This window comes from Elaeis guineensis, chromosome 2, assembly GCF_000442705.2.
Source record: "Elaeis guineensis isolate ETL-2024a chromosome 2, EG11, whole genome shotgun sequence".
Taxonomy (NCBI): domain Eukaryota; kingdom Viridiplantae; phylum Streptophyta; class Magnoliopsida; order Arecales; family Arecaceae; genus Elaeis; species Elaeis guineensis.
In genome coordinates, this window is record NC_025994.2 from 104,481,484 (window position 1) to 104,506,717 (window position 25,234).

The 25,234-nt window shown below is 40.0% G+C and overlaps 2 protein-coding genes across 3 annotated transcripts; both read left to right on the forward strand.

Annotated features, from left to right (window-relative positions):
• The first annotated feature begins 4,690 nt into the window (after positions 1-4,690).
• Positions 4,691-8,783, forward strand: LOC105045465 (calmodulin-binding protein 60 D). Of its 2 annotated transcripts, none has more exons than XM_010923759.4 (8): positions 4,691-4,916; positions 5,330-5,405; positions 5,895-5,947; positions 6,172-6,656; positions 6,879-7,039; positions 7,124-7,318; positions 7,414-7,513; positions 7,597-8,783. In XM_010923759.4, the coding sequence occupies exons 1-8, from the start codon at positions 4,828-4,830 to the stop codon at positions 7,761-7,763; spliced, it is 1,326 nt and encodes a 441-aa protein (XP_010922061.1). In that variant the 5' UTR covers positions 4,691-4,827; the 3' UTR covers positions 7,764-8,783. The 2 variants fall into 2 exon arrangements, with proteins under 2 accessions (XP_010922061.1, XP_010922069.1); XM_010923767.4 differs by having other exon boundaries at positions 7,615-8,783.
• Positions 8,784-11,748: 2,965 nt separating this feature from the next.
• On the forward strand, positions 11,749-16,504 carry LOC105049175 (protein SAR DEFICIENT 1). Its single transcript, XM_010928746.4, has 8 exons — positions 11,749-11,905; positions 12,671-12,746; positions 13,256-13,308; positions 13,556-14,061; positions 15,189-15,349; positions 15,477-15,671; positions 15,756-15,852; positions 15,935-16,504. Exons 1-8 carry the CDS (start codon positions 11,817-11,819, stop codon positions 16,165-16,167), a joined length of 1,410 nt encoding a protein of 469 aa, XP_010927048.1. The 5' UTR covers positions 11,749-11,816; the 3' UTR covers positions 16,168-16,504.
• Positions 16,505-25,234: the final 8,730 nt, after the last annotated feature.

Below are 25,234 nucleotides of genomic sequence, written 5' to 3' on the forward strand. Positions count from 1 at the left end.
AGGTGATGAAGGTGATATGGGATCTTCAACTTGAGCCTTCACTTGTTCTTCTTCTTCTTGCACCTCTATCATGTTGGTGCCCCAATTCCAGATTCCTTCTTCATTGAATTTCACATCACGGCTTATGAGGATCTTCTTCGCCTTTGGATCATAAAGTTTGTATGCCTTGGATCTCTGATCATATCCTATAAAGATGCAAGGATAACTCTTGTCATCAAGCTTGCTTCTCCTTTGATCTGGGATGTGTGCATAGGCAATGCAACCAAATACTCTCAGATGAGATACATCTGGCCTATATCTATTCCATGCTTCTTGAGGGGTCCTTCCTTCAAGATTCTTTGTTGGGCAGCGGTTGAGAATGTATACCGCACAATTCACAGCTTCCGCCCAAAACTCTTTTGGCATTTCTTTCGTCTTCAACATGCTTCTCACCATGTCAAGAATGGTCCGATTCTTCCTTTCTGCTATGCCGTTTTGCTGGGGTGAGTATGGTGCAATCAAAGTCCTCCAAATACCTTGAGATTTGCAGAACTCCTCAAATGCCTTCGAGGTGAACTCTCCTCCTCGATCTGATCTCAAAGCTTTGATTTTGCACCCGGTTTGGTTCTCCACAAGAGCTTTGAACCTTTTGAATGTCTCCAGGGCCTCACGTTTCTCCTTCAAGAGATACACCCAAGTTTTTCTGCTAAAATCATCAATAAATGTTAGAAAATAATGACGACCTCCAAATGAGGCCGGTGTGATGGGACCACAAATATCCGTATGGATGAGTTGCAAAGGCCTTCGGGCTTGATGAAATGACTCTTTTGGAAAGCTAGCTCTTGAGTGTTTTCCAATAATACATCCTTCACATATTCCTTCAGGGGTATCCTCAATGAGAGGTAATCCTTTCACCATTGCCTTCGAAGATAAGAGTTTCAAGGAACCAAAGTTCACATGCCCGAACCTCAAGTGCCATAGCCATGTGTCATCCTTCATGCATGCACTCAAGCACTTTGTCATAACATACTTGATGTTCAATATAAACATTCGGTTCTTGGTCATAGGTACTTTTGCAATCAGCTGATCATGTTTTCTTAAGTAAAGATATCTACCTTCCATAACAACATCAAATTCTTTTTCTAATAATTGACCAAGACTTAAGATATTTGTTTTCATATTAGGCACATAGTAAACATTAGAAATGAACTGTTGAGAACCATTCTTGAGTTGAATTAGGATTTTACCTATCCCCTTCACTTGAACTTTTGAGGTATCACCGAAAGAAACATTGCCTTCCACTGTCTCATCTAACTCTTTGAACATGTGTTTGTACCCGCACATATGATTGCTTGCACCGGTATCCAAGTACCAAATATTTTCATTGGAACCTTCTTCTCCCTTCTCTGCTAGTAGCAAGATACCATCTTCTCCTTCCTCCTTCTTTGCATAGTTGACCTTCTCATGCACTTGGTTATTCTCATTATGGTAACATTCTGAGGAGTAATGACCATATTTACCACAAGTATAACATTTAATTTTACTTTTGTCATACCTTCGTCCTCCTCTTGAGAAACCTCGTTGCCTTCTTCCGCCAGAGGGACCTTGTGTGCTTTCTTCATTAGGTAAGACTCCTGTGCCTCCTCTTCCTCTGCCATGTCCAAAGGAACCTCGTCCTCGTCCACGGCCTCGTCCATGACCGTATCCGCGGGTATAACTATGACCGCGATTTATTTGACTGCTTTCACTAGTTGGGCCATCCTTCTTCTCATTGATGGTGAGCTTGCACTTCAAGGCTTGCTCCAAGGATTCTTCTTTCCGCATCAAGATCCTTTGCTCATGGACTTGTAGAGAACCCATGAGTTCATCAACTGTCATAGTGTCCACATCTTTGGACTCTTCAATTGCAGCTACAACATAGTCAAACTTCTGATCCAAGGATCTTAGGATCTTCTCCACCACACGCTTGTCCTCTACATTCTCACCATTTCTTTTCATTTGGTTTACATTAGAAAGAACCTTTGTGAAGTAATCCGAGATGGATTCTCCTTCCTTCATCTTCAAAGTCTCGAACTCGCCTCTCAACATTTGGAGGCGCACCTTCTTCACTTTCTCAACGCCCTTATGAGCGTTCTCAAGGATCTCCCAAGCTTGTTTTGAGTTGGTGGCACAAGCAACCTTCTCGAATCCGGCTTCATCTAGCCCTTGATAGATGAAATAAAGGGCCTTCTTGTCTTTTTTTCTTTGATCGACAAGCGCCGTTCTTTGTGCCGCCGTTTGTGCGCGGTCATCTTGGGGTTCTTCATATCCCTTTTCAACAACCTCCCAAATATCTTGAGAGCCTAGCAATGCCTTCATTTGGATGCTCCAATTCTCATAATTGGTGGTGGTGAGTCGTGGAATGGGGAATTGCATGCTGTTGGACATATTTCCAACCTCCGAGCTCTGATACCACTTTGATAGAATATGTAATGGTGGTGGAACATACAACAATAGTATGAGAAACTATATAAAACAATGGAGAATACAACTTTTTCTCACAAACCCTTCTCCTTTTTTTTCTATTCTGGATACCACTTCACCACTCCGTCAATTCTACAACAACCACCTATTTATAGGTATAAGAAATGACCTTTTGACTCCCCTAATAAATTTATCATTTAGACTTCCCATGTGACTCTTGGATTTTCCATGTGACTCTTGGCTTTTCCATGTGACTTTTGGTTTTTCCATGTGACTCTTGGTTTTTTCCACTTCAATTAAGTTTACAAAATGACCTTTGAATTTTTTCAAATATATTTAATATTTATTTTTTCCAACATGTAGTAGGCTGAGAGCATCTAGCTAGCATGATTCCATTTGAAGACATTTAACAGTAATTTTGGGTTTGTCCAATACACTGTTATCTTCAATACAATCGTCCCTTTCAACTTCTAAGTTCTGTACTTTCTTTATATATATATATATATATATATATATATAAATATTTTTTTTTTTTTTTTTTTCGGGGGACGATGCTGGTGTCTCGTAGCTCCTCATTCTTGCAGCGGTGTAGAGATAAGCGGTTGATGAATAAAGACCTCATAACAGCTATGATTAGCTATATATACGATCATATGGTGCATAAAGATATAATTTCTCTTTTTATAGATCGTTGCGAAGAATAGTCCTCTATTTTTTTTCGAAAAAGTCTTTGAAAAATAATAATTAATGCACTTAACATAAAAGCTTGTACTGTGGAAGCGAGGAGACATTCTATGCCACTCATGACACGTCAGGCTTTCAAATCTATTAGTGGATCCTAGACTTGTCTACTAACTTTGAAGGCTTGGTTCCTACGAACGCGGGTGATAGCTTCCGGGAAGCAAGCAATAATTGAGCTCCCAGTACCTTCGTAGCAATTCTACCGTCGCTACCACCATCATGGGTCCAATATATTTGAATTCGAGTGCCCAAGTACAGGTTGGCCGCCATGCCATGCAAGTGCAACCCAACAAAAAGTCTCTTCTTGATCCCATCCCATCTAACCCCAAAAGTTCTTTCTCAAGGAGAATTGGATTGAGTTTAATTAGGCCAGATTATATCAAAGTTTGGGGGCTAGTTAAGTAACACGGGTTTACTTAAGGAGAAGTGGATTGAGTATAACTTCAAAAGTTCCTACTTAACAAAGATTTAAGCTACACCATCTAGCTTGACGTAAGTTGGGTTAGGTTAATGCTTTGTCACATAAAGTTAGAGCAGTTTGAAAATGAGTTGATGTTTTTCAATCCAAATCGAAATTTGATGGGGCAAAAATTGGCTTAATCAACCCCAGAAGATCAACTAGGTAATGAAATAAAAATTCTATTAAATCACCTCGCTCGTTTTTCTTTCTTAATAGAAAGAGTGATCCGATTAAAAAAAAAAAACCTTTTATTCATTGTTCTCTGCAGGACAATCCATGCACACATTTAAACAAAGCTGGATGCATGTCTTTTATTTATAGTAGATGCATACATTGTTATATGGAATGCATGCTTTTGTTGAGTATTAGATACATGTATTTATATTTTAAGTCATTAGATTGTATTTTGTATAGTCAAAAATTATTCATAAATTTAAAACAAAATAGTACAAAAAGCAGAAGCAATCTACGGGATAAAAACAAAAATTAATTAACTTATTCATGCTTATTTATTTATTTTTTTTGATAATTATATTTTTTTAGTTAACTATATTTTCTTTCATGATATAAGAGGAAGCTATCCGATGTGTAATATTTGAAAATATAATACTCAAATCTTAAACCTAGAACATTCAGGAGGAAAGGTGCAACTATCCCAATTTTGTACAAAATTCTCTATTGAAATAATAATTTATGGGTGCCGTAACAACTAGGGATTGGTCCAGTATACAGCAGGTACATGGGCATCTGCATTAGTCGTGCACTTGTGCTGAATGCCGACCGCCTACTTTAGACCAAATATATTGAACGGAAAGGAAAGCATCTTTTTGCAACCCATGGATGAGAGGTGGACACCTCACCGGCCAGGGGGAAGTTGGTCAACGCGGGGATATGACGTCAACTGCATTGTGTCATGCAAGCGGCGGTCTGCTTGCCGAATACTCCATCGGCAAACCATCCTTCCACCCTCCTTCTACGAACCTGCTGAGAAAGCTTCCGATGAGATTAAAAAAAACACTTCCCTTCCGCTATTTCACATATTTAAAGCCCTTACCAACCTTCTCTCTTCCTCGCAACCTTCTTCCTCCCAAGAGACTCTAAAACTCTCAGCTGCCTCCTACTCTCTTGCTGCCTACTGAACCACTTAGTTTCTCTCACATTTTGCAAGAAAGATTGAATTAAATATGGCAGTTAGAAGGCTCCGTGAAGAAGCTGAGAGTGATCCAGACCCACCCGTAACCAGACGGCTGAGAACTGCGCCTTCCTTAGCGTCGTAAGGAATCCTGACAAATTTATTTTTGATGAAAATTCCTCTTTTCGTTTGATCTTAGTTCTTATGTTTTCTCCTCGGCACAAGCATAATACTCATATTTAATTAGCTATCTTTTAATTTTTTTTTATTGCTCAATATCATGAACAACTCCTTCATAAATTGTCTTATGTATCTTAGTAAGATATACGAACTACTCCGTCATCATGGTCCAAATCAGGTGGAATACTTGCGGTGATTTTAGTTTTAAACCAGTACAGTGTTCAATTGGTTTTTTTTTTTGGGTAAAAGAAGTATGGTGTTCATTAATTGTTGCTATGGTCAGATTGTTAAATTTGCTTAACGTTTACTACTGATATGTTCTAAGAAAATTCCACCTGACTTCTTGTTCTTTGCTCTTTTTTAATTGTTTACAGTGTTATCAGAGAAGCGGTGATGGCAAAATCCATACAGAATGTCTGTTTTGCATTGGAGCCACTGCTCCGGAGGGTGGTAAGATGAAATATTCTTTTTTTTTTTTTTGGTAGATGAAATCTTTTACAAGCGATGCTTAATTCATGATTGCGTTCTTCTTTTTCCCTCCTCTAATTCCTCCCTTTTGTTAATTTGTGGTAAATGCATAAATTTTTCCTTGCTTTCTCACGTTGACTTGCAAGCAAGAATTCTTCACTGGTCAACGACATTTTCTTTCTTTGAAACACTAATTGGAAGGCAAGGCTAGCTTTAAGATTGGGCAGCGGGGACACTCTTAATTATTATAGTTTAATCATCATAACGTTATTTGTAAGCATAAAATTTAATGTAATTTCAAGTTATTCGCATCCAAACAAACGTCTCCTAGTGCTCCTAATCAAGTGAGACATCTTTCTAAACTTATCATTACCTGCACTATAATATGCTATTTATGGTGATCTATTTAGATGTTTGTAGTTTCAACTTTATTGCTAGTGTACGTTAAACAAGCATGACGTATTTATGCAGGTGCATGAGGAGGTGGAGCGTGGACTGGTTCATCTTGTGCACCCACCATTGAGGTAGGAAATATGCAGCTTCTTTTAGTACTTGATGTTCATAGCATGCATGTCCATTATAAGTTGATAATATCAGGTAGAACTATTGTTGACCTGGTCTTGTAAAGGCCAAAGATCTATGACACTCAAGGAGTCATTAGTACAGACACAGTTAGATTTTCTCCAATTTAGTAATCCCATTTTTCAATTTGACAATACATGAAATAGTAACATGCAATCATTTTTAGATCTCCGCAAATATGCATCGAAGAGGTGGAGCCATCATCATGCTTGCAACTCGCATTCGCTCAACCACTCGCACGCCCAATATTTACCGGTAGCAGGATAGAAGACACGGAGAGCAATGCACTTCAAATCCTGCTTACAGACACTCGAACCGGCGAACGATCACCGAGGATGCTCAAAATCGAAATAGTGGTCCTTGATGGAGATTTTCCCTCCAGGGACCAAGAGCATTGGACCAGCAATGAGTTCGATAGTGGAATTGTCAAAGAAAGGGAAGGGAAGAGACCATTACTCATTGGAGAACGCACTGTCACATTACGAGATGGAATGGCTCCCATTGGGGAACTTGTGTTTACAGACAATTCAAGTTGGATAAGGAGCAGGAAATTCAGACTAGGTGCAAGAGTTTTTCCTGGAAGCTATGAAGGACCAAGGATTAAAGAAGCACTCACAGAAAGTTTCACAGTTAAAGATCACCGGGGAGAATGTAAGCCTATCATGAATCCGGCTTCTTAATTAACTTGAAGTCACATAGTGATACATTCTTTCTTTTCTCATATTATATAACAATTATTCATCTTGAACGCTTGGAATCCATGAAAGCAGATTCTATCAACAGTAGGAAGAATCAAAATTATTAAATATGGAAGCAAGATAGGCGATTTCTGTAACAATATGTACTGAAATAGTATTTGCAAAATTGTTACAGCGTATAAGAAGCATTATCCACCATCCCTTGGTGACGAGGTCTGGAGGCTAGAGAAGATAGGAAAGAATGGAGCTTTTGACAGGAGGCTGGCTGATGCAGGAATTAGAACTGTCCAAGAGTTCTTGAAGCAATTGGTCATCAATCCCAGTCGCCTCCGCACTGTAAGCTAGCAACATTCTGATTGAAACCTGCAAACATCCTCATTTCTTCATTTCTATATGACACCTACCTTCTGTTATAATCAGATACTGGGGCCAGGGATGTCAGAAAGGCAGTGGGAAAGATCTGTAAAGCATGCAAAAACCTGCACCATTGGAGAGGAGAGATATTTGTATTGCAGGCAACCTTATGCTGTCATCATGAACCCTATCTGCGAGGTTGTGGGAATAATGATTGATGATGATATAATGACTCTGCAGCAGCTTAGCCAACATCAGATGGTAAAAAATTCAATTCAGAAATCACTGCTTTTGGCCATCAGAGTCATGTATGCATGGCATTTTAATTTACATTGGCATTCAATTCTTATTTGCAGGAAGATTTTAAGCAGCTGATCCTGGAGGCATACGAGCATTGCAATCAACTGCAGAAAGCTGATGGGATATCATTCAGTGCCACAGTTTCTCTACAACCAAGTAGATACCTGGGTCTTCCCTTTCTCCCTTTTTTTTTTTTCAGTTGCTATGGACTGTTCTAATTTATATTGCTTTATTCACAGACGATCCTATGAATACAGGTCTGATAGGTTCCTCCACTTGGTATTCCAATCATCAGGAGAGCTTGAGCTCGGAGTATCAAAATGGGGGCATTTTTGAGTTGGAATCTACTAATTGGATCCAAACCGCGATGCTTGACACCCCTGATCAGCTTCATGAAGGATACTGAGGGAACGATCAGAGATCCTAACAAGTTTTGATCTACTTTCAGTTTGTAAATGCTAGTGTGGTAAAGTAGTCACTTTTTCACGGCATTAATTGTCTTGCACATGTAAATTATTGTTGGTATTATATATCCTTTTGCAGCCCTGACTGCTTAATTGAGAGGATGAAAATCAAGCAAAAAGGGGCTTCTCTGAAAGAAAGAGGAACAAAATGAAAATAAGAGGAGGACAATTTTTTCATCAAAAAAAAAAAAAAAAAAATAATGCGAGGATCCATTCAGACATATACTTAATCTCATATCAGTTATTCATTGGATCAATTTAGAATATTTATATAAAATAAAAGAAACTAAATAATATCTTCCGACTAATTTTTTTGGATGAAATTTTAGATTATTGCGAATAGTATTAAAGCAAATCTGGCTCATGATCTACGTAGACTAGATACCGCAGCTTGAGTCTATTTAGAATTCTAAATTTACTATGAGTTGATCGTAGTGTTTGTAATTGGATTTGAATGGAGTTGGATCTTAAGAAATCTAGATAATATCTTCCAGCTCTTTTAATTATTTCAAAAAGAAAGAAAAAAATTACAAAGAAAACGAGAAAAGTAGATCACAGACACAACGGAAGCTCAATCTTTGCTGGTGGTTGTCGAGGCCCGCTCCTTGAATTATTTAATGATCGGCGATCAAGGAAGACTTGATGCTATTGTTCTCCAATCGGATAAACCAACACATGATGGCAACAAGAATGTCCCAACCAAGAAGGAAGGATTAGCGATACGTCTACTTAGTCTATTTCTTATTCAAGAGAGACACCTATGTGGTATGCTGCCCACAGCTTTCATTTCAGCCACAAATTTGGATACGTCTACTTAAGTCTTTTTTTTTACTTGAGAAAGACATCTATTTGGAATTCCTTGTACACAGTTTTCATTTCAGCGGCAAATTTCATAGAAAACAATCTAATTTTCGAGTTGAAAGCAATCATAGGTCAAGTTTCAACTGATTTCATTTCCTTTCTTCTTAATGTTTGCATGGGGGATTCTGTAGCTTTTTCAACATGATCAACACTACTTGGTCGATAGCCCATTCTTTTTTTTTTTTTTTTTTTTAAGACGGTAAATGATATGTAATGTTCCTACCGTGAAACAAGATGAGAATATTTAAACTGATTGTAGTATACACTAGAAAGAAATAAAATATAAATCTAATGTCACTCCACAATGGATTGTTTAAGTCTCTCGTACTTTTAGATAAAATGATATTTGGTGCCCTCTGCTTTGCCCCCAAAAATTTAGACTATAATAGTGATTATAAATCAAGACTATGATAATAATTAGATAGTTGGTGCATTAAGTTACCGATTAACTCCACTTGTGCTTCAACTCTAGTTCTATAAAACCACCAGAGTTGTTTTCTACAAGGCGTATAAGATTAGTTGGTAGCTTAAGCGAAATTCGTTGTGTACTGCAGATGATGCGGAATCGCACATATCATCTGTGATGATTGATTCGGTATCGATATTTTTTTTTTTTTATTTTTGCGCATCACATTTTAACCTCATGGTGAACCAATCACCACGAGCAGTGCATGCAGTTTTGCACCACCCGTGGTGCATAAAAAAATTCTCATAGAGCTAAAAGTCTAACCATGCCCGATCAGAGAAAGTTTCAAAGGGTATCAGCTGTAGTCGGGCCGGCCCAAGTTGGGCACTTATGCATTCTTTTATTCCGGTTGAGATCAGTTCGGGTCTGGCTCGGAATAACTCTTGCCATCAGATTAAAAGAGAAATTTTTTATGCATTGCGGACGGTGGAGAACCGCACGCATTGCCCGTGATTGATTCACGTACAAGATTGGAATATGATGTATGAAAAAAAAAATTTTTTTCACCAACTTCATATGAGAATCAATCATCACTGGTGGTGTGCACAGTCCTGCACCGCCTGTGGTGCACAAAAAATTTCTCCAGGCTAAAATATGATCGCAAGTGCCGTTTTCTTGGCGTGGGCACTAGCATGCCAAATCTGGTTATCCCCCGTTGTGTCCAGTGTCTACTACTTGCCTACGACTAGGGCTAATAAACAAGCGAGCCGTTTGGGAAAAGCTCATGTTTGGTTCAGATTTGGCATGCTCATTTAGCAATCACTTGAGTCAGACTAGTTGCCTCGCTCGAGCTCTGATCACTTGAGAGGAAGTTGTTATCTATAATTTATTAGTCTGATAATTATTTAAATGAAAATACATAACTTAGATTTATCAAAGATGCGTATGATTTACACATGATTTAGATAAAAAAACGTTGATTTCAACATCACATGATGAAAATTATTATCTTAACATTCATGAGCATTTCAAGCTCCATATAAATTAAATGAACTGGTTCAAGTCTAGCATAATTGCACAACTAGCTGTCCTTGAGTTAGGCCTGGTTAATGAGAGTTCAAATCATTCGCACCCAGGTCTATAGGCCTTTGCTGAAATGCAGAGCTCACATATATATGTGCTAGGTGGTTTGGGTTTATTTAGATTAAGTGATCTGGTTAACTTTTATTTTGGTGGATATAATTAGTTAGAAAATTAACTGGTTGGGCTAGCTTTGGATGGGTCCATCGTCCAATCGGACTCATTAAACTAAATTCTGTGACACAGAAGACAAGGCTCAGCAAACCAAACCCGTACTTCCGGTTCTTCTGGTCCAAGCGCGGACAAGCGACCGACCGATAGGGTCATTATCATGAACTCGTTCCATTAATTTCTCGAGCAGTGTTAGAACAATTGCGATTACTACGACGTATCTAACCCCCTTTTTTTTGGTTTTTTTTGACTATTCTACGCGTAAAATTAAGCATCATCCAGAGTCTAGTCCACATATGCGTCAACCGCGGTCGGTTAGTCATCAGTCAACGGTCAACACGAAAACATGAGGTCCCACGTGTCTAGTAACATGCTTCATCATCAGAAAAAGCCAAAATATTGAACTCTCGCACAATCGAAAATAAAAAGGGGTTAACGCAGGTTCAAAAACCTACGTACAGGAATGGAAGCAATTAATGTCACACCAAGCTCTGTTGTGAGATTTTAATATTGGACAGCGCTAACTATATCTCAAGTATTTCACTTGGATTTTTTTCCCCTCTTTTAATTAAAAAAGGAAGGCCAACAGTTCAAACTAGTATTGCAAATTATCATATTAATAACTTGATGAATATAATCAACCAAGTTGAATAAAATCTGGTTATATATTAGGTAGCTTTTCACCCAAAAAAATTTAAGGTTGATATTTTTGTCCTGAAGGACTGCCATGTCTTTTTTTTTTTTTTAAATGCTCCAGATATTTGACGTAAATGTCATGTTGGTGTTATATAGAAAAGATTGGGTGTTAAAATAACACCATAATGACAATTAAGAGCTCGGAAGTTCTAGATTTTTTTTTTCCTGTTCCCTTGTTATTTTTTATTGAATATGGGTAATAGTCACGGCCTTCTTCATTCCCAACTGAGGTCCCCATTCTACACGGTAGGGGATGGGTGAGTGTCACATGGGATTTTAACCATTCACCAGACAACCCGTCAGAGAGGGAATGTAGCCGGAAATATTGTGGTGCGTGGGCCTAAAAATTTTGATTTTTTTTGCTTTTTCCTGACAGAACTGTTCCACAGGAAAAGATGTTAAATGTTAATGGTCCCTGGTGGAAATCGATCCTAACCAATACAAATATACAGCACGTGGATCTAACCTCAGTGGTGGTAGTTGGCAGTAGTTGAAGGTTAAAGTTTAAACAGGATGACGTCCGCATTTTTTTCTACGTCAGCCTTCTCCTGGGCCACCCTTCCTCTCATTTTCCAAACACGCGCTCTGCACCTTCTGCTCATAGTTATTATATTACACGTAACGGCCCCACTGCAACAGCTCAGTTCTGCATATAAATACAATGCCTGCCCTTCCCATGGCTTCTCATGTGATCCTTTCTTGCTGCTCTGCCATCTTCTCCTCATCCAAATTTGCTCACTGAAATCTTCTATCAAACAAGCCATTCTACTCGAGTGCCAAAATGGCAGGTAAAAGGCTTCGCGATGCATCCGGTCACGAGCTCGACACAAAGGAGGACAAACGGATGCGATCCCTGCCTTCTCTCTCAACGTTCGTAGCTAGCTTGCTCCCATACTAGTTAATATGGATTCACACACATGCACAGTGAATCATGGTTTGCAGTTTAAAGAGGCGTAATAACCTCGGATTTTCAGATGGAGTTTTAAGTGATCGAATAGAACATTTAAATAGCCAAAAGAAGGTCCCTTCTTCTTCTTCTCTCTCTCCCCTTCTTCTCACCGTTTGAGAAGATTGCCACGACCTTCATTTTGCGAGGAAATTATATATATAGATTTTGAGGAAAATGGTAGATTAGGACCACCACACATTTCATTAGAGATGGAATGGCTATAAGTGACCTGAAACCATAGAGGAAAACAAACATGGCAACTTACCTGGACGGGTGATCAGGAAATTAAGTTGCGCATCCGGTGGTTTTTAGATCATTGATATTATTTATATCTTTTAGATCATTGATATCATATTTTGTATTCTTATTCTTTTGCTGAGCTTCTATCTGCGATTATCTCTTGCCTATATGTGTCTGAAATATAGGTTATATGGGTCATGTATATTATTTTACAGGCCTAAATTAATCAAATTATAACTCAAGATAAATTTCATTAAAATTATTTTAGAACATTGATTTTATGAATTGTGATAGTACTCTGTGATGTTTCAGCTGTGTATAAGTTTCAGTCATTGTCATATCACTCGTTAGTATCGGTTTTTGTTTTAGGAGTAGCTTGTTCATATCTGTTGATATTGTTTGCATGACATTTTATATTTTTCTTTGTTCCCTCCTGCCCTTAACAGTATAATTAGGGAAGCTGTGAAGGCACAATCGGTGCAGAATTTCTGTATGGCTTTAGAACCCTTGCTTCGAAGAGTGGTATGACAAACTTCTCATATTTGATTCTGTTTTCTTTATTATCTTCGATTCCCATAATTAGTTGGCGAGTTGGGTTTAGTCCTCCGGTCAAGAAATCATCTAAATTTTTATACCGAGTCAAATGGCCTTATTCTGGTCATTTCACAGTTTGTTGGAGATTTAGATTCCTAACCTTTTATCAATAGCTAGACACAAAATATTAGCAACCACTTGTGTTGCATTTGCTTTAGGTGAGCATGCAAGAAGTATTGATAAATATTCCTCAAGTTGGCCCTTTGCTGTTCATAGATAATTAGCCATAAAATTTCTTGAATTTGTGGTGATATATTTCTTTTATTTTCTTTTGCGAATAGTGTTAGATTTCTTTTATGTGGAACAAGTTAATCCCTGCAAATTCATTGTAGCATTAAAATTAACCTAAAAAATATATGCTGGAGAATAAATAATTGTCGCAGAATGAACTTTCGTTGTCCAATTGTCCTTTTTATAAAAATCTTCTATTTATTTAGGTCAAAGAGGAGGTGGAGCATGCACTATTTCAAGGGGCACGAGCACTTCAGAGGTACAATTAATGACACTCTCCTTAGCACTATTATTTTGATTGCACTTTTTTTTTTTTTTTTGGTACACTTCTTTTAGGAACATTCTTTCAGTCGCCATTCAGTGACCGAATTTATTAATCATAGTAATCTCTCTCTAATTTCACAATCCATATTTGGAGTGTAAGGGAGAGGAGTAACCATATATATTTCGAGAATATAGCTAAAATAAACAATAAAGATGACACTGTGGTCACCTTATCTTTCCAGATCTCCCCCAATGCAAATCCAAGTAGCAGAATCATCATCAAGCTTCAAGCTTATTTTCAGTAAACCACTTTCACTCCCAATCTTCACAGGGAGCAAGATAGAAGATGAAGATAATAATCCACTCCAAATCCTCCTCATAGACACAAAAAATGGGAAAAGGCCCCTCAACCCCCTACCATCATCCATGAAAGTAGAAATAGTGGTCCTCGATGGTGATTTTCCTTCAGAGAATCATCACGAGGATTGGACTAGTGAAGAGTTCAAGAACAGCATCATTAGAGAACGAACAGGGAAAAGGCCATTGCTCATCGGGGATGTTCTCGTCAACTTATTAAGAGATGGGATCGCTTCCATTGGAGAACTTGCATTCACAGATAACTCAAGTTGGATAAGGAGCAGAAACTTTAGACTTGGTGCCAGAATTGTGATGGCGAGTAAGGAAGAACCAAGCATGATTAGAGAAGCAATGACAGAACCTTTTGTTGTCAAAGATCACCGAGGAGAACGTAAGTATAGTTTTAACTTTTTCGTGATTCATGTCATAGTGATCTCTCTATAGGGACTCATCCATGCATAAGATGTTATAATCCTATTATCCTAGTATTTTGCACATAAAATTAATGCAAACTGCATTTTCTTTTTTTTTTATTCATATGGGTGATGAATAATTCTTTTGCATTTCATAAAATAGTTAGGGTCATGTGTGATAGCATGGGACAAGTTGTTGTTTTTTTTATGTTTTTTGCCAGCAGAGCTGGCATTTTTAAATCAACATTGTAATTGCACGACTTAATTTAAAAACGATGGTTAGACAAATTAATAAGAACAGATTTTCAGAAACATTAACGAACTAATTTAGAAATTAACGACCCAAATCATAGTGAGTTATTTAACTTTAGCATCAAGAAGACAGATAATGCACGTAATTAGCTTATAAAAAATAAATGAGTTTTAGTACATATGGCACTGATTATAACCACCTAAAATATCATTGCACTAGTTCAAGTTTTAGGTGGACTTCGAATTCTTGGAAGACTCATGGTCTATTCTTTGAAGTCTATGATCAAAAGCTGCAGGGCCCCAGTCGACGTAAAGAAACCAATATATGCTACTTTTTTTGAAAGTAACATGTGGTCTTTTACCAAATTCATCCAATATTTTCTTGCAATGTTCGCATTCCATGTGGCATTAGGGGATTGGAGCTTTGTATGGCCAACTTTTGTGAAGCAGCATACTATGGTACACCTGACCAGTAGACCCGAGGTTTGGTTCATCCATGTCATTCTCTATCAGACTCTCATCCGGTGGTTCTCAAAGGAAGGAATCTTGTTGAGTAACTACGAGCAAAATACAGCGGTTGGTGGTGGATCTCTCCCTCAATGCACCGTATCATCTTTCTGTGAATTGAATCGGTTCCCATGCATCACACCAATACCTTTGTGCCATGACTTTTGAGCACTAGGATTGGGCCATTTCCCACTTTGTCATTGCAAGTTTTCTATTTATTTATTTATTCTTTTTCTACTGTATAACTGTTATTACTGTAGAAGTAGTCAATTGCTTTCTTTTTTTTCCCCTTTTTTCCCCCAGTTTTAAAAGCCCTTATGATTTAACCAATTTCAAATCTCTCTAGTGTACAGAAAACACCACCCACCAACTCTTGGAGATGAGGTTTGGCGACTAGAGAAGATAGGGAAGGATGGGGCCTTTCATAAGAGGCTAGCTGCCAAGGGCATCAAGACTGTCCAAGACTTGTTGAAGTTATGGGTTTTGGATCCTCATCACCTCAGGGAGGCAAGCACTATCATAAAACTGCCATTTTTCATGCTTCCAAGTTCCCAAACTTCATTCTTAGTCATAACAAATACATACATTGTGTTCTATAAGGCTATGCAATATTTAACTTCTTGAATTCAACCAGATGCTCGGAGCAGGGATGTCAGACCGAATGTGGGAAGTAACCATCAGTCATGCGAGGACTTGCAACATTGATGACAAGATCTACTTGCATCGTGCGTCGAATTGCACTGTTCTGTTGAACCCCATATGCCAAGTCATGGGGGCTGTTTTTGATGGATTAACATACTGGCCAACCCAGTTTAATCCTATGCAGAAAGTGAGTTTCTGATTCAGTGCCTATGCCAATATAAGACTGCAGGCCATTTGTTAGTTCTAACAGTGTCCCTCAAAACTGATGCAGAGTTATGTAGAACAGCTGGTCTTAGAAGCATACAGACACTGGGATAGACTGGAAGAGGTTGATGGACCCTACAATACATATAGTGCTTTACTGCAAAGTACCAAGATCCCTTCCTCATTCCCAAGTAACATTTAACTATCTTTTTATTGTTCATTTTCTAATGTCTTGAAGTTCTGCAGATGAGCCAGCCCAGCAAGTTGTTATGGGGTCCTCCAGGTATTTGGGTCACGAAGAGAGCATGAGAAGAGAGTGCAAAAACTGGGAATTCAATCAAGTAGGTGGTCTTGTGAGCAATCCTCAAGTGGAAATAAGTTGCTGGATGCAAACAACCACAAAAATTCAACAGCCAACAGTTCAACAAGGCGATGCATACGATATGTCAGACTTGTCATCAGACACGACTCTGTCTTAGATTTAGTTCAAGCCATATCCATTTGAATCTCAGCTAGAGACTTATGCAGTGTGCTAATAGGAGAATCCTTGTTACTTGTGTAGTGAAGGATGTATTATAAATCCCTCCCCAAAACACAGAAAAAAATGTGTTAAGAACCCCTTTGCACTACACTGGTTGCTGATTCTCAGATATTAAGTAAATAAAATATGTCATAGCTATGTTGATGTGTCCATGTTTTCACCCATTATTTGTGGTACAATCCCTCAGCTCTAATATTATGAAGATGGAATCAGTGTTCTTATTTGACCCCTCGGATCCACCTAAGATACCAGGAAAAACTGTCTTCTTATGGTCTTTTGGCATGAAACTTGCTCATCAAAGTTGGGAGGGGGTGTGGTGTCGTGGGGGGATGCCTTTCCCTACATATGATTACTTTCCATACAACACTAGAGAAAAGACAACCTAGGCTGCTACTCAATGTACTAAGAACTACAACCAGAGTATCCAGGACTTTTCACTCTTCATTTACTAAAGATTACATTTGGATTTACCTTAGAATCATGCTACTTTATAATTTGAGAAATTACAACATATTATTATAGAATATGTCTATCTGACTATTTGTAGAAATTCACTTTTTTTTTTTTTTGAAGTCATAGAACTGAAAATTTCTAATATCAGTAGAGTTGCTCAAGTTTCTAGCTTTCTACTTCTATTATGTTATAACTTTGGTGAACTGCAATAGTAGTCAAACGTCTCTAGTTTAGCAACTGTGGTTCGGAGTTCGATTACTGGATGATGCATCTCTAAATGGACTTGACAATTATAGTGTGGGTTGGTCTCCTTCCTTTCCTCTTAAAATAAAAAACACTTAGACATCTTTGAAAATTCTAATTTTTTTAAAAAACCAAACATTTTGAACCAACTAAAAGCAAAAATCATGACTTTAAATTCAAAATTTTCAAATGCTGTCTTAATGACTTCATGTGAATTTATTTTCATGACTGATACTTGTTCATAGAAGCAGGTGACTTTTCATTCCCAAGCGACCTAGTTTACTGCATACTGATTGTAACTTTGAAGAACTCCTGGCTTGGCTTGAATCTCCTAACTTGCCTACTTCCATATTTTTGAAGCCTAAAGCTCAAGATAATGGAAGGAACATCTTCTTTGGGTTATAGAGTTAAAAAAAATGTTCAGGGCTAAAAAGGCTAAGCTGCTTGGACTTGATGGTTAGGCCTTTGGATCTGAAAAGTTGATTCTCCCCAATTTTGGCATCAGACATGGACTGCTTTTGGTGCAAGAATGCCTTCTGAATGCAGCTGGAAGCTGAAAAAAAAAATGGAAGCGGAAGTGTAACAAGTTTTCTTCTCTTGTGCTTTTCGGTAGCACCTAATGTTGGTTAAAAATTTTGGTCGAGAATAACTAAAGCGAGGCATATGCAATGGATATTGTTCATGAAACTTATCATGGATCTTCTCTAATCCCTGCAGGTCGAGAGTGGGCTATAAACAAGCCAAAGCTGAGGCCTGGTTCAAGCTCGGCTTCTATAATAATTGAACCGAACTTGAGATAGCCCGTACAGAGGGATTGCATCGTGGACGGTGTAAAAAATTCAATGTGGAGTGTATCCTTTATGTAATTGGTTCACATAATCATCATTTTTCAATGTACATTTAATGCTTGCAATTTCACTTTTTCATTTGAAGATTTTGAATGACGAAAATATCCCTATCCTTTGAAAAAAATTATGATATGCTATGTCCATATTATGACATCCTGTATGTAGAAAGTCATAATTTTGATGTAGGATGTTATAATTTTAATGCAGAATGTCATAATTTTTTTTCAAAAAGCAAGAATATTTTTATCATTCAAAATTTTCAAACGAAAAAACTGAACTGCAGGCATTAAATGCGTGTTAGAAAGTAGTTGGATAAAAATACCTCTTCTATATTATGACATTCTGGATTATATTATGACATCTTGAACTATGTTATGACATGCTGTATGCAGCAAATCATAATTTGACACAGGATGTTATAATTTTTTGAACCATATTATGACATCCCGAGTGTAGGAAGTCATAATATGCCATAGCATATCATAATTTTTTTTAAATAGTAGAGGTATTTTCATCACATAATTTTTAAATAAAAAAATAAAATTGCAAGCATTAAATGTGCATTGGAAAGCGGTGGCTACGTGAACTAATCACATAAAGTGGTGCGCTTCACATCGGATTTTCTACACCGCTCGCGATGGATAAAGAATTTTCTAGCTCATCTAATCTGCAGCCGATCTTGAGCTATTCGAGAACAACCAAAAGTTTAAAATTATTTGAGATTTCTTTTTATATATTTGAAAGAATGATAACAAGCAATTCATTTGTAGATCAAGCTTCTCTCTTTAATCTTTTTTAGAGAGAGAAACTCTGAGAAAACCTTTCTCCCTCCTCTCTTTGAGCACCGAGGCTCCTCCAGCGATCTCTTCCTCTGGTGGCCGACCGACCTTCAGTGATCTCTTCCTCTGATAGCCGGCCAACGTCGGCCGATTGTCGAGCTCTCTCTATTTTCCTTCTCTCTCTCACTCTCCCTTTCTTCCTCTCTTTCTTCTCTCTTCTCCTTCTCTATCTCTCTCTCCCTCACCCCAATATTCCCTCGATCCTCTCTTTCTCTCTCCTCCAATTGTTCCCTTGAGTTGGCAAGGACATCTTCGGCCAGGAGCCGGCTATTCTTAAAACCGCCCCCCCCAGATGCGATGAGCCCCTCCCCCTCTATTTGTTCCTATTGGACTGCAGCTGCTGGCCCCCTTTTCTCTTCCCTTTCTATTCCACTCTCCCTCTCCCTCTCCCTCTCCCTCCCTCTATTCCCCTCTCCCCTCGTCTTCTCTTTGAGTCCCATCTCCCTCCACCTCCCTCTCTTCTTTTTGAGTTCCAATCCCCTTCGATGGATCTCTTCCTCTGGTGGGCGTTGGACAGTGGAAGGCCGAGCCCCCTCACTTTCGCCTCCTCCCTCCCTCTCTCTCTCTCTCCCTCTTTTCCTACTGTGGCTGAATGGTGGCCATGCCCCTCACTTTCACCTTCCTCCCTCTCTCTTGTTCTCTCTCTCCTTCCTCCCCCAACCCTATGTTTCTCCCTCTTTGTCGGTCCTTTTCGACGATGGATCATTTTCTGATGGAGTGTTGATCTACTCCCCCATCTTCTCTTTCTTTCTCTTCACTAGCTATTCTTGGCGGCAGGCCAAGCTAAGCGTACTTCTTTCCCTCTCCTCGATAGGGTCAGTTGCTGGTCTTATCTTTCTTTTCTCCACAAACTATTTTGGAAACCCACTGAGAGCTGGCTAATCTCGCACCCCCCCGGCATGTTGAGCCTCTCTCTTTGTTGCCTGGCTTTCGCGAGGCATCGCTGATCTTTTCTTGTCGGAATCCATGACTGACTTCTCCATCGCAGGGCATCTCCCTTCTCACCTCTGGTTGGGCCCCCATTCCTCCCCCCTCCTCCCTTCTCCCTTCCTCTGGCCTTGAGGACCTCTTTATCCTCAAGTGGGATCTTCCTCGGTGCGGCCCCTGTTCTCTGCTTTCTTCGAGCCTTTGCTGGTTGAAAAAATCTTGGTTTCGGACTGCTTCTCCTTTCTTTCGATGTTGAGATCGAAGCACTCATTCTCCAACTATTTTTGAGTGATGGCTTTCCTCTCTATTTTGCAACCCTCCTGATATCAGATTGTTCTCTTCTCTCCCGACATTGGAATCGAGGCACTCATTGGATCTAGTTATTATTTGTGAGCCTGCTCCTTCTCATCACCAGCATCTGCTCTTCTCCAATGGCCCACTTCCTCCCTAACTGCCGAATTTCCTCTTTGAGCTGCTGGTGTCGTCGTTGATGAAGCCGGAATGACCATCCATGGCAATGTTGAACGGAGGTGTCGCCGAATTGTTGTGAAGCCATTAGTCCCCCTTCTTCTACTGGGACAAATTCATTCGACGATCTCCTTTAGTGGTCAGCATTGCTTCTTTCCCATCGGCGACGGAAATTTTTTTTTTAATTTAAATTTTAAATTTGAATTTCGGTGTCGATGGTTTGTTGGGATTTCTAATGGGGTTCTTTTTCTCTTTTTTATCCTTTTCTTTTTTTTGCACTCTCTTTTTCTTAATAAATTTGATAAGTTTTTTTTCCTTTTATATATATATATATATATATATAAAAGCAAGATATTGATTATATTTTAATTTCATAATTAAAATATATTTTTATTCTATAAAAAATATTAATTTATAATATATAATTATAAAATAATTAATAATAATTAAAATAATATATACTATATTCAAATTATTTATACGTTAGTATTTTAAGTGAATTCTGCAATTAAACAAAATTTAGCGTGGGGTTGGGGAAATGCGATGCGCCGAAAGTGGATGTAGAGTGGGAAAACACGTGAAAACAGATATAATGACAGGCCTCATGGCCAGAGTTATCATTATAATATTAAAATAGATGATAAAAATTAATAACCAGCATGTATGATGCATAATTTGAACCATAATGAAACGCTTCGGTTCTATATCCACCAGGCTAATCAGGACGTTCTAATCACGCCATAAAGATTATTGGGTGGATGTCTAGCCAGGACACCACCTCTCAAGATTCTTTCAGTACCACGCGATACAGCAGGAAGAAAGAAGAAACAAAATAAAAAGAAAAACAATCAAAATACGTGGATCAGCCACAAAAGGACTCGCCTCCACGGGGCATGCAAACTTCACTATGAAAAAAAAATTTTACAAGAGGAGACCTCACCCTCAACCCTTGTACACCCAATTCTCTCTCACCTGAAGTTCCTCCTGCAAAAGCTCTCTCTCTTGGAGATCCCCCTGAACCCCTGAAGAGCCTGGCGACCGCTGTCCAGGAGCCTCCTGCTTCTTCTCTCACAGCGCTCTCGCCTCTCTCTCTCTCCTCGGATTCGTACGGTGCGAGAAAACCAACCCACTCTCTCTGTTCATCACAGTACCCTTTAAAGGGTTAAACAGGGTTTAAAACCTAATTAGATTAGGTTTAAGAGTCCTAAACAAGCCAAATCAACGTCCCAGACCGTCGGATCAAGACCGGGAGCCCCCTGGGCCCTTAGATCGTGCTCCGGTTCATGGAATAGTGTCGTGGACTGCGAGAAACGCGTGAAAAATGCCCACGCGGTCCACAGGCTCCGCCGTGGACCGCTCGATCCACGGTGGATCGGGGCAAAGGGGCCGCGGGCCTGGGTCGCGCGTCCCGCGTGGGCCTAGGTCGCGGTCCCGCGCAGGCCTGGGTCGCGCGTCCCACGCGCCGCCGCCTGCAGCCGTGCCACTACCGCCCGCCGCTGATCGCCGGCGGTCCTCCGCCGCCTTGATTCTCGTACCGACTTCAAAAGCTCGTATCTCCTCCATCCGAGCTCCGTTTCAGATGATCTTGATCTCGTTGGACTCCATTTTTCGCCGCGAACCTCGCTATGGGCTCAATGTGGGCTGAATCTCGAGACATCAAATCCTAACAATCTCCATCTCGACTCGATATTCGGCCTCCTCCAAACTCCGAGAGCTTCTGGATCTCCTCGCCTCCATGCCCTGGGGCAATCGCCTGCTGATCATGGATGGGCAAACATGGGAGTCAAGCCAGGCTGCTCGATCCCATCTCCATCGTATGCTGTGCTCCTCCTGACCTGAGACCTGCTCGGGGCATCATCCTGCGGCAATAGAAATCTCACCTTGTGACGTCGCCTCTCGTCCTCCCGAGTCTCCTGTCTCGTGCCCGATCCATCTCCTGGAGCTCCACCTCGCTCTGAGCTCCACCTAGCTCCCGAAGCTCCACCTCGCACTGGGCTCCCTGCCAGGTAATAATATCCTCTGCTCTCCTTCTTCTCCTCCAGCACAATCCTATCGCCGCATAGCACCCTCAGGATTCCTCCACCAGCTACCGTCCTGTAGCCTCTCGAATCCAGTCTGCTAAGTGAGATAAGATTCTGCTTGAAATCAGGTATGTATCGGACCTCCCCCAATCTCCTCACTGCACCGTCATGTGTCCTCCAGCTGACCGTCCCAATGCCTCTGATCGCACAGCTCGATCCATCCGGCAGATATACAGTGCCCTCACTGTTCTCCAGGGAGTCAAACTGCTCCTCTCTGCAACACACATGATAGGGGCATGCAGAATCTAATATCCACTGCTGGGAAGAAGTAGATACCTCGTCAGATATCTCCAGGACATCTCCATCTGAATCACTGCTGGCCGTCGCTACAGCAGCCACCGTCCGATTTTTCAGTTGAGGGCAATCTCTGACTAGATGCCCCAACTCCTCACACCGGTAACATCTGGTTTTGCTCAAGTCCCTCCTGGACTTAGACCGCCCTCGTTGCGATCTCCTGTCGCTCCGTCTACCACCTCCTGCTCCTCCAGAAGTCACCAAAGCTGAGCTACCGCCACCAGAGCTCGAAGCTGGGTTCTCCCTCCCGAGAACCTCGTTCTGGAGTATCGCCGCGGTGACCTCGTCCATCTTGATAGTGCTCTTCCCCACTAGAAGAGCAGTCACCAAGGACTCATACGAAGGGGGAAGCGACGCCAGCAAAACCAGCGCCCTGGTCTTCTCCTCAACATTCTCACCAACGCTGAGGAGGTCGGTGAGGATCTTCTGGAAGTGGCTCAAATGCTCCTGCACGCTCTGTCCCTCAGTCATCTACAGTTGGTAAAACTGCCTCCAGAGAAAAAGAGTGTTGGTGAGAGACTTCGCCATGTACAACTCCTCGAGCTTCGACCACAGCACCGTCGGGGAAGTCTCGCTCAGCATATGGATCACCACCTCATCCATCAGGTACATGCGGATGGTACTCACCGCTTGCATCTGTAGCCGTTTCCAATCCCGCACCTCCATGGTGGTCGATTTCTCATCGCACAAGAGAGCATCGATCAACCCTTGTTGGATGAGCACGTCCTTCACCCTTGCCTGCCACAAGGAGAAATTGCTCTTACCATCGAACTTGTTGATCTCCATCTTGATTGTTCCTGTTTTCTCCATCTTCAGTCTTGCTCACCACCGCTGCAATCTGCGTCCTTGTACCGCCTTGCTCTGATACCACTTATTGGGTGGATATCTGGCCAGGACACCACCTCCCAAGATCCTTTCAGTACCACGCGATGCAGCAGGAAGAAAGAAGAAACAAAATAAAAGGAAAAACAATCAAAATACGTGGATCAGCCACAAAAGGGCTCGCCTCCACGGGGCATGCAAACTTCACTATGAAAAAAAAATTTTACAAGAGGAGACCTCACCCTCAACCCTTGTACACCAAATTCTCTCTCACCTAAAGTTCCTCCTGCAAAAGCTCTCTCTCTCTTGGAGACCCCGCTGAACCCCTGAAGAGCCTGGCGACCGCTGTCCAGGAGCCTCCTGCTTCTTCTCTCACAGTGCTCTCGCCTCTCTCTCTCTCCTCGGATTCGTACGGCGCGAGAAAACCAACCCACTCTCTCTGTTCGTCACAGTACCCTTTTAAAGGGTTAAACAGGGTTTAAAACCTAATTAGATTAGGTTTAAAAGTCCTAAACAAGTCAAATCAACGTCCCAGACCGTCGGATCAAGATCGGGAGCCCCCTGGGCCCTTAGATCGCGCTCCGGTCCACAGAATAGTGCCGTGGACCGCAAGAAACGTGTGGGAAACGCCTACGCGATCCACAGGCCCCGTCGTGGACCGCCCGGTCCACGGTGGACCGGGGCAAAGGGGCCGCGGGCCTGGGTCGCGCGTCCCGCACGCCGCCGCCTGCGGCCGCGCCGCTGCCGCCCGCCGCCGGTCGCCGGCGGTCCTTCGCCGCCTCGATTCTCGTACCAACTTCAAAAGCTCGTATCTCCTCCATCCGAGCTCCGTTTCAGATGATCTTGATCTCGTTGGACTCCGTTTTTCGCCGCGAACCTCGCTGTGGCCTCAATATGGACTGAATCTCGAGACGTCAAATCCTAACAAAGATATTGTAAATTTTATAGTTACCATTTTAATTTTATGTATCAGCTCTTTGGTGCACCTAGGAGCAAAATTATCCAATAATATGTATCATTTAGAATCTATTTGAAAAATCCAATGGAGTTGGACTGGATTTTATGTTAGTCTGCCCAATCCCTTTTTTCCAAAAGTCCGTTCTAATTTTGGCATGAATATCATCCATAGATATATTGGGTCGCAGGATGAAAAGAAGAATCTATGCAGATTTTTTTTTCCCACCCACAAAATTTGAACCGGAATGGGATTGGGTTGATTTAGACCTTATTTAAATAGATTGTGTAATCCATGATCCCAGAAAAAATCCAGCAGAATTTGACTGTTCTTTCTAGAAAATCCAAGAGGATTGGATTGGATTGGATTTTTTCACAGAAAACGAGTCTGTTAATCTTTCCGGTTCACATTCTCCTAAGCGTCTGTCCTTAGCCTCAGTCCCCGGTGCAAGTTTGTTGGACTATAGGAAGAAAAAAGTTTATAGAATTTTTTTTTGTTTTTCTCTCACTGGATTTAAGTTAGGAAAGATGGTTTTATATATGCAAATGGATGTCCCACTCCATGAATCCAATTATTTTCATAAAATTAATAATTAATTTTATATTTTATATAAAAAATTAAAAATAAATTTTAAAATTTATTTTTATATTTAAAATAATTTTTTATTTAAATTTTATATAAAATTAATTTTTTATTTCAAACATAAATTAAAAAAAATATTTTTAACTAAAATAATTCTTGAATCTTTATACAGTAAGACGATATTTCTTTATAATAAAATAATATTATTTTATAATAAATTAATATTATTTTACAATATATTTATATTATGATAAGATGATACTATTTTATAATAAAATAATATTATTTTATAATAAAATAATATTATTTTATAATATTTTAATATTATAATAAAATGATATTTTTTTATAATATAGTAATATTGTACTATAATAAAATAATATTATCTTATAATATCGTAATATTGTATTAGTGGTATTTTATAGCTATAGAAAAATTTTGATCATCTTAGGAGTTATTTTTAAGTTATATTTTAAATAATTTTAAATAAAAA

Bases quoted from the DNA above. Each gene is read 5' to 3' on its own strand.
- LOC105045465 (XM_010923759.4), top strand. From the start codon at position 4,828: ATGGCAGTTAGAAGGCTCCGTGAAGAAGCTGAGAGTGATCCAGACCCA. The intron at 5,406-5,894 runs GTAAGATGAAAT...GTATTTATGCAG, and splicing joins AGCCACTGCTCCGGAGGGTG to GTGCATGAGGAGGTGGAGCG. The intron at 5,948-6,171 runs GTAGGAAATATG...AATCATTTTTAG, and splicing joins CTTGTGCACCCACCATTGAG to ATCTCCGCAAATATGCATCG.
- LOC105049175 (XM_010928746.4), top strand. From the start codon at position 11,817: ATGGCAGGTAAAAGGCTTCGCGATGCATCCGGTCACGAGCTCGACACA. The intron at 13,309-13,555 runs GTACAATTAATG...TTATCTTTCCAG, and splicing joins GGGGCACGAGCACTTCAGAG to ATCTCCCCCAATGCAAATCC. The intron at 14,062-15,188 runs GTAAGTATAGTT...AAATCTCTCTAG, and splicing joins CAAAGATCACCGAGGAGAAC to TGTACAGAAAACACCACCCA.